This window comes from Daktulosphaira vitifoliae, unplaced genomic scaffold, assembly GCF_025091365.1.
Source record: "Daktulosphaira vitifoliae isolate Bord-2020 unplaced genomic scaffold, ASM2509136v1 Scaffold_5, whole genome shotgun sequence".
Lineage (NCBI taxonomy): Eukaryota > Metazoa > Arthropoda > Insecta > Hemiptera > Phylloxeridae > Daktulosphaira > Daktulosphaira vitifoliae.
In genome coordinates this window covers 16,959,126-16,973,437 of record NW_026099576.1, presented here as the reverse complement: position 1 = coordinate 16,973,437, position 14,312 = coordinate 16,959,126, and the positions used below count along the sequence as shown (strand labels likewise).

Here is a 14,312-nt window from a genome sequence, read left to right as displayed (position 1 = left end):
TTGCTTTTGCAATTATCCATCAATTTTTTAAAATTAAACACTATCTACAGATTTGCATCGAAGCGTTTCTTATGATAGTGATTTTAATCACTGTCAGATTAAATCTATACTGGACCCAACTATGCAATGTCTCCACTATGCCGCGACCCCACTGTGCTACCGTTTTTTATTTTATGAATATTGATTTAAATTTGACTATTATTTATTTTTTTTAATTTTCTCTTAGTGTTGAAAATCTTAACTTATTACATAACAATTTCTCGCTACCGATTTGTCCACTGTCAAGATTTTTATATTAGTTGGTGTTTAATTTCTTAACTTACCAGTAATCAAGTCTAAGTGAGATATTTATATAAGTGAGATAATTACACATTTTATAAGGTTTTCATGTATAAAATTAGTAATTTATTTTTTCAAATATACAATGAAATATTTAAAAAAAAAAACAAATTTTAAAAATATATAAATTAAAATATAAAATATAAATTTTAAAAACAAATATTTTAGAAAAAAATATTGAAAAAAATAAAGTAATTTTAACCGAAGTTCAGATCACTAAAAATGATAAAATAAGAAGTTAAGATATGTTCAACCTATAAAAATATTAATGTCCTCTTAGAATCTTTAATTTATCCGCGAAGTCCATCTTATGAAATTTTGACTTCAAGTTAAATATTCTAAAAAGTTTACTATGTATTAAAGTTTTAGTTAAATATTCTAAGTGTGGTAAGCACTCTTGTGAAATATTTACAATAGGATATAATTCATTTGTGATTATACTATTTAATTTAAAACTCAATTGGGTTGTATACGACTTTTCATTTAAAAAATTATGAATTATTTGTTGAGCATTAGTAACAAAATGTATTAAAATTTCTTTTGGTTTTTTTAACTTACCAGTAATTATTTGATTTTGTGTTTGAAATGTTTTATAAAAGATTAAAAATTCTTTGTCATTAAAAAGATCTGTGTCCTCTTTCAGAAATTTATTTTCACATGGTTTACATGGAAATTTATCTAATAATTTTTTACCGAGATACCCAGCAAAATATACATTTGAGCAGGTTTCTAAAGTTAATGTAGGAACAGTAGTCAGATGTTCTTGTATGGTAGGACAGGAATTAGAGAAGGAAGATATTTCAGATGTGTCTGAACTATAATCGGAATCGATAGGATTTTCAGTTGTAGTTTCGTCGTTAGTCTCGTCAGTGGAAGATAAAGGTAAATCTAAAATATTAGTTTCATCATCTAGCTCACAATTTGAGGTTTCAGATGATCTCATTAAATTGTGTTTAGCTTGAATTCTAAATGATGCCCTGAAAGTTCTAGCCGTAGGATTCTTATTAAAACCTCCCCTTTGACGATAAACTGAAAAAGTGTTTTCTAAAACATCCTGATTTAACCTACTAGTTATTAAATAATCGTATCCTAAATTTTGCTGTTGCTCAAATAACATTATAACAGCGTTGATACTCCATAGCAAACCATCAAAACATGGAGGTTTTACTCCATATCTTTTAATAGGTTGTGATAATCTAAGGTCACTAATAATAATGTTGGCTTGTTTTAGAAAATTTAATTGTTTGGGATTTTTACTGTATAAAGCGCAAGAAAAAGGATTTTTATCAAAAAGTTTTGTACTGTTAAGAACGTCAAATAAATCATTCATGTATTTAAGAAAGTCTGCAGAAGCAGCAGCTGTTGACGATTTAATTTGTCCGGTACTTACACATGTTTTTATCACTGCGGACATAGTATTGCTAAAAATTTGTAGCGCTAATTTACAACTCATTTTTTGGAAAGGGCCAGGTTGAATGTGACTATCATTAATTTTTAAAAGAGCTCTACTGGTTCCACTGTTTTTATCTATGTTATAGGCCTCTTTAATATCATTAAATGATACTTCATTACCTCTATAAATAAAATTGTATTTTAAAAAATTATTTCTTAAACTCTTAAACAAATGCGGTATATCATAAATTGAAAATATTTTATTTTTTTCCAATTCCAAAAATGGTTTTTTTACAAACATACCTAAGTTTTTTAACGAAGCCGTATTATTAGTACCTTGATCACAAACTATTGAAGTCACAAGTAAACCTATTTGTGACGCTTTTGAAATTACGTCTACAATTAAACTACTTAAATTTGTTTGATTCATAGAAGTACCAGATAAGAAATATGCCAAAGGTAATTTCCACCTGCCATATAAGCCTCTGGCAAGAAATACCATGGCTTGAGAAGCAAGATAATTAGAACGACCTTTATGTCCTAAATCTTCATAACCCTCAACACAATCTAAAAATTTAGAGTACTCAAGAAAAGTTTTGATTTTCATTTCATCAAATGAAATTACACAAAATTTATCTTGTTGGGACATAAGCCCAACTTTAATTTTTATGTGGTCAAGGTAAGCTGAATTAAAACCGGGTCGGAATTTAGAGTTACCAATCCATCTTTTTATAGATGTTACCCCAGGTAAAACTATACCTTGGCGGTCTCTTAAAAATTTATATGTTGTAGGAGATTTATAAAATAAATTTAAAGCAAAAGTTTTTTGAGCTCGCGAATAAATTTTTCTAGACTTATTATTACGAAACATTTGCATTTCAGCTAAAATTTTAGAATTCTTACTTGAATATTTAATTTTTTTTATGACTTGAACTTGGTGTCTTGAACACTTTAATTTGTTTCTTAATTTAGACACAAGAGAATTTTTATTTTTCAATAATTTTTTATGTTTTTGAATAATACATTTAAATTTTTTAAAAGATGTACCTGGACTAGAAATATTTGGACATTTTTGTTCATAACTGTTCTCNTTTGGACATTTTTGTTCATAATTGTTCTGCGATACTTTGTGAGAAACAGGAGTGGATGGCATTTCAGTTAAATTGTTTATGAAATTTCTAGTAGCTGGTGACAAAGTAGAAGTTGAGGGTGAAAATAATTGTTGTGCACATAAAGAAACTTTTGGCGATTCTGTTGGTGTCTTTTCTTGTTTTTTTTTATAAGTCCTAACTGGAGTTCAGATTTAGACAAATAAATTTTTTTCTCACTAAGATAATCGGAGGCTTCAAAATGATTACAACAAACATACTTATTATACAATTCATCTACAGATAAATTTAATAAACTGGTGTTTCCTAAAAAATATTTATCCATAATTAATTTAATACCCTTCATTGAAAACTAAAAAAATGTTAAAAATAATAAATTGATCTATAGTCGTAACCAAATCGACTCATCTAGTGTTTTAACATTATACATTTTTTGATAAAAATCAGTCTTGTAAATTTAAGTAACTTAAATTATTCATTACTTTAATTTCGTTATTTTACTGTAACGAAATTACGAAATTTAATTATTTTTATTTCAAGTAATTAATAAGTAATTTAATAACATTTATGAAGTAATTTCAAGATAATAATGATACTTTTAAAAGAAAAACAAATGTTCATAAAATAAATAACAATTCACGTGTATAACACCCAATATAGTCCATAAATTGTTCTAATTCATCATTTTAATAATATTTGATATTTTTATACCTAAGCGAGAGGAAGAGTACGGCTAGAAAATGTCTAGTTATAAAAAAATAGCTCTACTCACTCTTTACCTTATAGAATTAGATATTCCATTTAAAATGTGGCTATGACAAATATTGAGAAATAGAACGGTTTATAAGTATTATTTTTAATGGTTTAGTATTTGGTTAAAAATATAAAAATACAATTTTTTAAAATTATTCTACAGTGTACAAAAGTACTTTATACATACCAGAGTTTAATACCCATTGCATCGATCGATCATCCTTCGGGAAACGGTGGAATCTGAGATTTGGGTTTTCTCTTTTGTTTTTACCGCAATTAAAAAAAATACACTTATTTCCACGTTGTGTACTCATTGTTATAATTATAATTATACAGATAATAATACAAATAAATATATTAAATGGTAAAACCACGCAAAAGGGACCTTAGTCTTCAGTACTCTAGTGAAAATATGAATAGTGATTATGAAATAGGAAAGATTTTTTATTTAGTTGGATATTTTTACATTGATAGGTTTTAAAAACAACACAAAAATACAAAATAGGCATGATAATTCGTGTTACAATAAGATGTAAACATCGCTAATACATCCTGTTTTTAATGCAATTCCAAATATAATCCTGGCGCCGAGATATCGTATTATTAAATCGTACTCTTTTACGTGGTCTATAGTACAATTGTTTTACGATCTCTCATAAAGTGTTAAATTTTATTTTTAATCGTGTTAAGTTTGTAAGGTCACATGAATTCATGAAATTGGGCTTGTCAGAATCTATCATTAAAGTAAAAATGACCCATACTAATTATACAACTGGAATTATATCTCTAGCTATATATATGATCCTATAATAATTAAGAAAATGTTTTTATTGGAAGTTGTATAACATAAATCAAAGATAAATACGCAATCATACCGATTTTAAACACATCAGAAAAAGATATTTCGATTTCTATAAATAATATTAAATTTGATTTTTTAGCACAAGATTTCGTGCTCATAAATAATATGTAAATACTATCAATTGTAATAATGTTAATACTAATAATAATAATAGATTATCTCTTTTAAATCAAAACCTTAATTTAAATCATTTAAACAGTAAAGAAAAGTCGTCTATTAATAATTTATACAATCAATTTAATGATATATTAATTTTATCCGATGATAAATTATCTTATACTAATCAAATTGTACATAAAATAATTACTCCTAATGCTCATCCAATTAATATTAAACAATTGATACCCTATGTGTCATAACGAGGAAGTTGATAAACAATTAAAAAATCTTTTAAAGCAAGGTAGCATTGAAAAGTCAAATAGTCCATGGAACTCGTCTAGAATTCTAAATTTTATAAAGGAATATATATATATATTATGTTTTGTCTGTTAATAAATATTTTTTTGATTTGTTTTATACTCTTTTTTTGTTATTTTCATAAAAATTATAAATTAATTGTTCAAAAAAAGAGTTATATGAAAGATTAAATAATCTGAATTATTTTTACCATGTCAGAAATATTTATTAACGATATTTTTTAAAAAGGCACTAGTATAGAATTTACTCAATACCTACAAAAAAGAATGAACCAATAAGTTTATACTTATTTGAGTCATTATGCTTTCTGTTTAAAATAATTTATAAAAATATTTAGAGATCAACAGTTTAGCTTGTACTGTAATACCACATTTTATAACGTGTATAACAATAACTTTAATTATGTGCATCATACATTCATTTAATAATTATTAAAGATTTAAAATACCACGTATATTTCAACCAATAGAAGCACTCAAAATTTACGCTATCTATCAGCACAATCGCCTGCGTCCAGCGCATCGTTTCCCTGCGTCCATTCATGATAAAAATTGGACTGCCAAAATTGTGTACGGCGTGGTCTATCTATGTGTATTTAATCTATGAAACAACTGATAAGTGAATAACAGGTTTTGAATAATAACTATGAATAACGAGTAAATCATATTATCACATATTACACTTTACATTGTCTGTGCTACTCATGATTATAGGTATCTATCTATATGCATGATGCTACTTACCCATTTACACAAGTATTTAAAGGACTACATACATGATAGACATATAGGTATATCAGTAATAAATGAGTTTTGGTCCGTTTGGCCCATCTTGTTTTACCTAGCCATATTCGTGTTTGCCTTATTCTATTGCGAGTTGATTAGTCTACCAAAATATAATTTTATTAACTTATAATTACAAATATATAACATATAAATTATATTACAGTACCATAATTTTGTGCATAATAAAGCACTTCTAATTATCAAGGATACTGAATATATTTTTCCATTATAAATAAAATTCTATCGGTGATTTTCAAAAAAAAGTTACATAAATAAATGATAATATTATCTACTATTAATACGGTAAATAGCCATGCTTAATTTTTCTTTTTTAATGGAATATTAAAGCTATATAATTTTTAAATATAAAAATAGAAATAGATTAATAATATAAAATAGAAAAATAATACTTATGTACTATTTATATTGATGGGTATTCGCTCATAAATCAACGTTTGCGTTAAAATATTAAAAAAGTTATTTCGTGAAAGCACCACTGTGAATAATTTTGTTTTTTATTAGCTTTTATACGCCAAATATACTAACTTTCAAACATATTTCGATATATCACATAAAAAGTTAACTATAAATAGTAAAAAAATCCCTATAATCTCCTCAAAAAAAGGGGAATACTGAAAAATAACCTCATATTTGAATTCAACAACTTCAAAAACTCATTAATCAAAAATTTTTTTTAATATAGATAGAAATTCTGACCCATATTAATTTTATTTAACTCAAATTACGTTTGGACCACTGCACTGGATCTGGAGTGAATGCATATCACAACGTTGCTGACATACCTATACCATTTTTAATTATTATTATACCTTATTACATTTATATATATTGATAAAAAAAAACTGCAACTAACGGTAATTTAAACATATATATTTTTTTATCTACCATAACAAAATTAAATTAATATTTTTTAGTTTAAATATCTTGGGATAATAGCCGACTATTTTCAAAGAGTATAACAAATGTTTTTAAACAGATTCCAGGGTTCATTTTCAATTTTAGAAATTTACCTATATTAAATTAAATTTTGATTAATAATGGATGACGACGCAATTGACAAGTTTACGGGACAATGTGAGTTGTAAAAATATCACTTTTAATAGTTTAACAATAACAATTTAATATTGAATATTAATTTTAGTTTCGATGCATTTTTGTGTTATTATATTAAAATGTAATGTTATTATGTTTAAAAATGATTTAAGATATTATCGTGAATCATTTTAACTATTAAATAGCAAAATAAAATAATAATTGTTATCTAGTGGAGTTAAAAAAATATACATTTACTTGTTTCCATTGAAGTTGTGGTAAAATATACTTTAATAAAATTTTTTTCTGCTAAATATTTATTTATTATAGTTTATATTATTTGTGTGAATGAATAACACCACTTTTGGTTTTCGGTGAACAACTGACTTTATTTTTAATATTAACAGATTTTATATGATATATAACTCTATAATAGCCCTACCAACTAGGCAGTTACAACAGACTGATATTCATATAGAACATTTTTTAATAATATTTACTTATAAACCTATTAAAATAAGAAGCTTAAATCTCATACATCCATTTTAAAAACTCATTTTTATCAATTGGGATCCAAGTAAATCTGTAATAAATCTAAAAGGTTATTAAATAGAGAGTAAATTATTGTTTTATTACCAAAGAGTGATAATAATAAAATATATTAAATATATTGAAAAAATATATTTTTATTTTTAGCTAGCTTTATATTTATTCTTGATATAATCAGTCAAATTATTTGTTATGTACATTTTCTTTCAAATTTTAAAAGTTTAGCATTTAAGTATCATAATTAAAAACATTACTAGTATGAAAGAAATATTAATTTTTATTTTTTAGCGTTTTATGATGGTAATGAAAAAACACCTTTGTACAGTAAAGACAAGAATGAGAAAACTACATTAAATTTAATCGTAGCTTTTTGTATTGTGTTTTGTATTGTTATTCTAATTGTTTTATTGATCCATATTCATCTTGGTTCACATCAAGTATAAATTATTTAAATTATGTTAGAATGATTAACATGGGAGTTAGAGCAAAAAAGGTGTGAGTCAATTTTTATACTCTTCTGGAGAGTCATTTGAATTATTTTAATCTCATAAAGAATAATATAAATTTAGATTTTAAAAAGGTAGTATTATTACTTTAATTATATAATTTTATTTCTATCATTGATACCAAAAAAGTGTTAAGTTTATTTATATTTATTTTTAGATCAAATTTATCCTTCTTGAGAACTGACTTATACTATTTTCACTAATTCCCAAACACACACACGCATATATATATATATATATATCTATAATTCCACAATTATTTATTAAATCTTATAGTTAACACCTCATGGAAGTGTGGCTAGTGATGATGCTGAATGTAGTCAACATGGTGTCGAAATATTAAAATTGGGTGGAAATTCTGTAGATGCAGCTATTACAACTGCTTTGTGCTCATCTGTTGCTTTTCCTCATCTTTCAGGTCTAGGAGGGTATGATTTATTTTTATAAAAATCTTGTTGTTGAATTTAAAATATACATTGTTTTAAATATTAAGAAATGGTGTAATGTTAATCTATGACCATCGCACTGGAAAAGGAAATGTAGTTGATTTTTTAGCTACACAAAGCTCTCATCCTTCTATTGGAATTCCTGGCTTTTTGGCAGGACTATATTATTCTCATTCTAAATATGGAAAGCTTTCCTGGAAAACACTGGTTCAACCTTCCATAGAGCTTGCTAAGTAACTAGAATAATTTATAGTAAAAATAATTAAATATATTTTTTTAAGTTTTAATAGTATTTCTATTTATAGTAATATAATTAAGAAACTTAAATTTTTTTTACCAACTCCTTTTAAAAGGGTCGGTTTGACTTAGTAAGGATAAATGTATGTTTTGTCACATGGGGTCCCGGGTTTGATTCCTACGGTGCCAATAAGATTTTATAAAATAGAAGTATATAAAACTGATTATTTTCATTATTGTAAAATTTTAATATTTTAGAAATGGTATTAAAGTAACAGAAAGTTTACTTGAATCAATAAACCAACAAACTTTGGAATCATTTAAAGACGATGCTTTAAAAAAATGGCTTACTATTGTAACTACTTGTAAACCTGGTGAAATAATTAAAGCACCAGATGGTCTTTTAAATACATTAATTTTGATTTCTACACATGGCCCAAATGGTAAGATCATGGAGTAAATTCTAAACAATACTTAGAACTGCTACTGGTCATAAAAGTTTAAAAATTCATTTAATTGAATTTAATAATTTGTTATAATAGTTAACGCTTACTACGAAATGTCTACTAAAAAAATTTATTTACTATATCAATGGTTTTTTGTTAAAAGGTTGTATACCAAATATCCACTTATTTCAGGAGCAAATTAAAACATAATACATTTTTCAAAAAAAAATTATTGTTTTTACATAATACAAGAAGCTATTATAATTTAATATAATACAATTCTTTGCTTTGAATTTTTGTAGTTTAATCATTCTGTATATGTCTCTATAAAAATTAATTATACATTTTTTTATTTTGTAAAAGGGTACCTTTAAACTGTATAATCCTCAAAAGCGTAGTGAGGTTTAGTGTGGTTAACTACCTTAAACTTTATATATTTTGAGTAAATATAAAGTGAAAAAAAAATTGCTGTTAATAATAAAAATATGGGAAAATCTCAAAAATGCTCAACAAATATTGGCTGTTTTTATATACTTTTCCAGTATTTTTCAATATTGAAATAATTGAGTAATAATATAATACAATCATATATATATTAATGATAAATATGATAGTGTTTTAGATTTTACACATGACAATAGTATAATTAATTATTTATATGGTATAATTATAAAGAATAGTTTACAAGTAATTTGCTGAATTCATTTTGATATTTAATTTATATTTTATACACGTCAACTATCAAGAATCTAGTAATGACTATTTATTGACAGACATTAGTTTAACACTTCAGGAGAATATTTATGATAACTAATATTTTATTAATTAAAATTAATGATAAACCTTTTTTTGTTCATCATTATTATGAATGAATATTTTTCTTATGCCTTCATAAATAAATTTTTAGCTTCTATGCAAAGCTGAGAAGGTATTAATTTTACTAGGATGAGTTTTTCTTTTGTCTGTTACCACTTTTTTTCAGCTCTCATCGAACTGATTTCTTTCTACAATATTTCAAAAGATTACAAATTGTATCTAGTCGAAGATATTACCCTCAGAAATCAAAAAAATTTCCCTCGTTTCCCATAAATGGGGAAAATTTCTAAAAAAATTACAAATTTTTAAATCTGTAATTTTTGACATTTTTTCAATTCTTTTTATTTAAAACTGCCATAACTTTTTTTAAAAATGACTAAACCAATATAATTTTTTATTTTTAGATACATGAGGTATTTACCTATCATTATATATATATTTTTTAAATTTGACCCTTTACCTGCCCACAAGGGGGGATTCAAAATGACAAAACGTTTTCAACTTAACTTTTGAAAGTGTTCCAGAAATACTGACACTTTTATATATATCTTAAATTAAAGCTAATATAAATACTTTATTATGGAAAATAAAAATTTCGGGCTTTATTTTGTCTTCATAGTGTAAATGGCTCTCGTATGCTATTTTTGTTGTAAAATTCTTGATATTATATTTTACATTTTTAACTTAATATTTCTATAATTTCCGAAAAATGTATAGATCAATACAATTTTTTTATGAGAAATACTATTTATACACCTCTTTCATTCAACATACTTTTTTAAAATCGGACCATTTCCCTTTGTACAGGGAGGCTTCAAAACTTAAAAATTAATTTAGAAAGTAGAACTTTCTTTTAGAACTTAATTTTTGAAAGTGTTCCGGAAATACTAACACTTAAATATATATATATATTATAAATAGTTTAAGATATATATATATATTATGCATATCTTAAATTAAAACTTATGTAATATACTTTAATATGAAAAAAAAAAAAATTTTAGATTTTATTTTGTTTTTATGGACATAACTGACATCAAAGTTAATAAAAAAATATATACGATTTTTGTAAAAAAATTATTTTTAATATTTTAAATTTTATAATGCTATAACTATTTCAAAAATGTATGGATCAATGTAAATCTCTACTTATATATGATTAATTAATTATATGTTATATGTAAATATATATATATATACTATCATTTTATTGTTAAAATATATGTGTATAGTTATTTTATATTACTCAATTACTTCAAAATTAAATAATACTAGAAAATTATATAAAAAACCTGTATTTATTGCGAATTTACGAAAATTTTCCACACATTTATTATTAACAGTAATTTTTTTGCTTTATATATACTTAAATTGCATAAGGTTGAATGTTTTAAATCATTATAAAATTATCTATTTGTTAAAATTTATAATTGTAAATTTAATGAGAAAAAGTTATATTCGAAAGATCAGCTATTTTTTGAATGATGACTCTCAAACTCAATTTTAAATATCCAAAAAATCGTTTTAAGGTAATAGAATAGTATCAGTTTAGCATAACTTTTTTTAAACAATATAAAATTATTTTAAGAAAGTTAAAAAAATTAATTATTTTTTTATGACAATTTTAATGTTTAACTTTGGCCTAATTATTAATTAGTAATTATCTCAAAAACTAGATTTGACAGAAAAAACCTGAAGCTAGATACTGATTCAGCATCAAAATTTCTTACAGAGTTTATATAAAAATTGATAATAATAAGATTTTTTTATTATTTGTTGTCCTGTGTAATCTTTATGTAACTTTCTGAAAACCATTAAATTTATTGTTATAGTTAATGGTATAATATGCTCTGATATAAAATAATTAAGTATTTTTTCGATAATGCAATATTCTAAAAATAATTATATTGTGAGAAAAATAAAAAAAGTCGGCCATATCGATATTGAATCGAAATATCGATATCATTGACAAATTCTATTAAGTATCATACTAATATTTTTTAATTTCAGCTTTTTATAAAACCATGAGCAATGAACTGTCCTATTTAGTAAATTCAAATGAAATACAAAGCTACAAAGTCTTAGATTATCCAACTATTCAGCAAGGCTATATGAGTTATAATATTATAACTTCATCGAAAGGTACTGGTGGACCAATCTTTTTTGAAATATTAAGTACATTAAATAATACGAATAATGAAGATATTGTTGTATCAATAGCTAATAATTTTAAGGGTAATTAATTTTAATTAAATGTAGTTTTTTTATACTATTTGCTAATAAATATAAGTGGGCGCGGTGGACACACTAGATATTGACAAAACCCTAGTGTTAAGCCACACCTGCCGCCGTAGTGTATGGATGGGTGACCATTCGTGCGTATTACGGTGGCAAAAGCACCAGGTTCCAAGTGTAGAAGGCATTGGGAAACCACTATCCTTTCCCTAGTAGCTACACAGTCTTTAGTTTCTATAGTCCCACAAATAAACTATGTTTCAAAGAACAATGAAGTAACGAAAATTCTATTATCAGAATAATTAAATAGTGTGGGACTGTAGCTTCACAAATAATTTGTTTTTCCTGTGTTATATTAATTTGGAAAATTTATTGATTTGCTCTTTTATAGGTTTTGATGATACATGGTTTGAAAATACTGGATTGCAAATTTCTACTACAGATATTAATGACTTATACGTAACAACTATTAAGTAATTTCAATAATTTATTAAAATTATTCTATATCATTAAATATAAATAATAATTTTATAAATAGTGGTCTTGGTGCAATTTTTGGTTCTGGTATTCTTACATCTTCAGGTTATATATTAAACAATGCATTGGAAATTTCTATTGATTACGAAAAAGATAATTCAACTAGACCTACTTCATTATTTTTACCATTTATAGTTGTTGAAAAGGATAGAATATGTGGCAGGAGATTAATATCAGGATCAGCAGATGTTCGTGATGGAGCTCAAATACTGTTGCAATTATTGAAAATTAATCCTCAAAATATAGTAGATATAAATTCAACACCACGTGTTCGATTAAATGGTAATAATGTTGGACTAGAGTTTCCAAATAGTTTTCCTAAAAAACTGGAAAGTTTATTAAGTTATGCTGGTTTTAATATATCTGAAGCTTTTTTACCTTATCCAACTTCAAATTTAATTCAAAAAATAGAAGATTTATCATTTGGTTTATCAGATTCAAGAGGATCAGGTATTTCTTATACCATTTAGATTTTAGTTGTGACCATTGTGATAATTCTTAAATTTCAATTAAAATTTTGTATTTAAAATATTTTTTTTTATTTTAAGTTTTAATGATTTATATTTTTATAATAAAAATGTATAAATAAATAAATATAAATATGTATAATTTTTTTATATTTAGTTGATAATGCAGTTTCTTAGCATAAATGTTAAATAAATTATTTATAATTTATATTTATTATAACATAGGTTAATAAATCAATCAGTATGTCTCTCAATAGTAAAAATGTTCAAAAGGCATTATGTTTTGTTTAAAATAATTATTAATAAAAAAGCCTGATTTTTACTTAGAATTCAAGTAGGAATAAATTATTTGTCAACTAAAATGTTTTATCAGTGTATTTACATTCATTCATTTTTTATACTAAATCCTTTTAGTATCCATTAATTTTTTATACTTAAGCCTTGAGGACAAGGGTTATTTAATACTGCCATAGGAAATATTTACAAATGACTTATCAAATATTTAAATTAATTTTTTTTTAATGATTATTAATGTCTTTAATGAATTTAATAGTATTCAGAAGTGAAGTATAAAACATTTTTATAATACAACTTTACCTATAATATAACCTTTCAATTATATTAGGAAAAATTACCTCTTAACAAAAAAAATACGTAGCAACTGCAATCTTTTTAATTGTTATGAATAAGTGACTTATAATAGACAATTTAATTAATTTTCAAGGGCGTATGTTAGGGGGTACTTGCTTCTTTATCCATGTTTTTTTGGGAATCGGTATTTATGTTTTATTTGTCTCTTTAAAATTTGTTGAAACTATTCCTGATCGAGGACGTACCTGCCATATACAGTCTCAGTTCGGTTCTGAAGATTTTTAAAATCTAAAATTATATGTTGTTACAACTATTACTTAATACTTATTTATAACATAGCAAAATGAAACAGTAAATCGTTATATTATATCTTTGATTTTGATTGTTATTTAACAGCTTCAACAGTAAATGATCCAATTTTTTCGATGAAAAAATTTAATTTAAATACTTGGCAATTGGGACGGCGCCTATTCAAAAATATATATCGCATATAAAAAATATATATCGCAACTCAAATATGTGTGACGTCACTTTTAGCTTATTGTTGGAGCATATTTTGTCCTTAAGCGGTTATGCGCACTAATCATAAACAAGTATACATCTAATTCATTGAAGTATGAAATATCATAAATATATATAAGTGTTTAAATATATCTACAGAATGCGCTGCTATGTCTGTGTGCCTATGTATTTATCATTATGTTACTTTTCCATGGTCTTGTTGGGGATCCTATCTTATACAATATTTATTTAGGGTCATGATGGTAGAATC

At 24.6% G+C, this 14,312-nt stretch overlaps 1 protein-coding gene across 2 annotated transcripts; it reads left to right on the top strand.

Annotated features, from left to right (window-relative positions):
- The first annotated feature begins 5,824 nt into the window (after window positions 1–5,824).
- Window positions 5,825–13,115, top strand: LOC126907836 (glutathione hydrolase 7-like). 2 transcript variants are annotated; one of them, XM_050689455.1, is made up of 10 exons: window positions 5,825–5,960; window positions 6,361–6,532; window positions 6,593–6,752; window positions 7,548–7,696; window positions 8,042–8,193; window positions 8,259–8,444; window positions 8,707–8,891; window positions 11,721–11,945; window positions 12,337–12,418; window positions 12,484–13,111. In XM_050689455.1, exons 3-10 carry the CDS (start codon window positions 6,716–6,718, stop codon window positions 12,950–12,952), a joined length of 1,485 nt encoding a protein of 494 aa, XP_050545412.1. In that variant the 5' UTR covers window positions 5,825–5,960; window positions 6,361–6,532; window positions 6,593–6,715; the 3' UTR covers window positions 12,953–13,111. The 2 variants fall into 2 exon arrangements, with proteins under 2 accessions (XP_050545412.1, XP_050545413.1); XM_050689456.1 differs by lacking the exons at window positions 5,825–5,960; window positions 7,548–7,696 and having other exon boundaries at window positions 6,364–6,532; window positions 12,484–13,115.
- The last annotated feature ends 1,197 nt before the right edge of the window (window positions 13,116–14,312 follow it).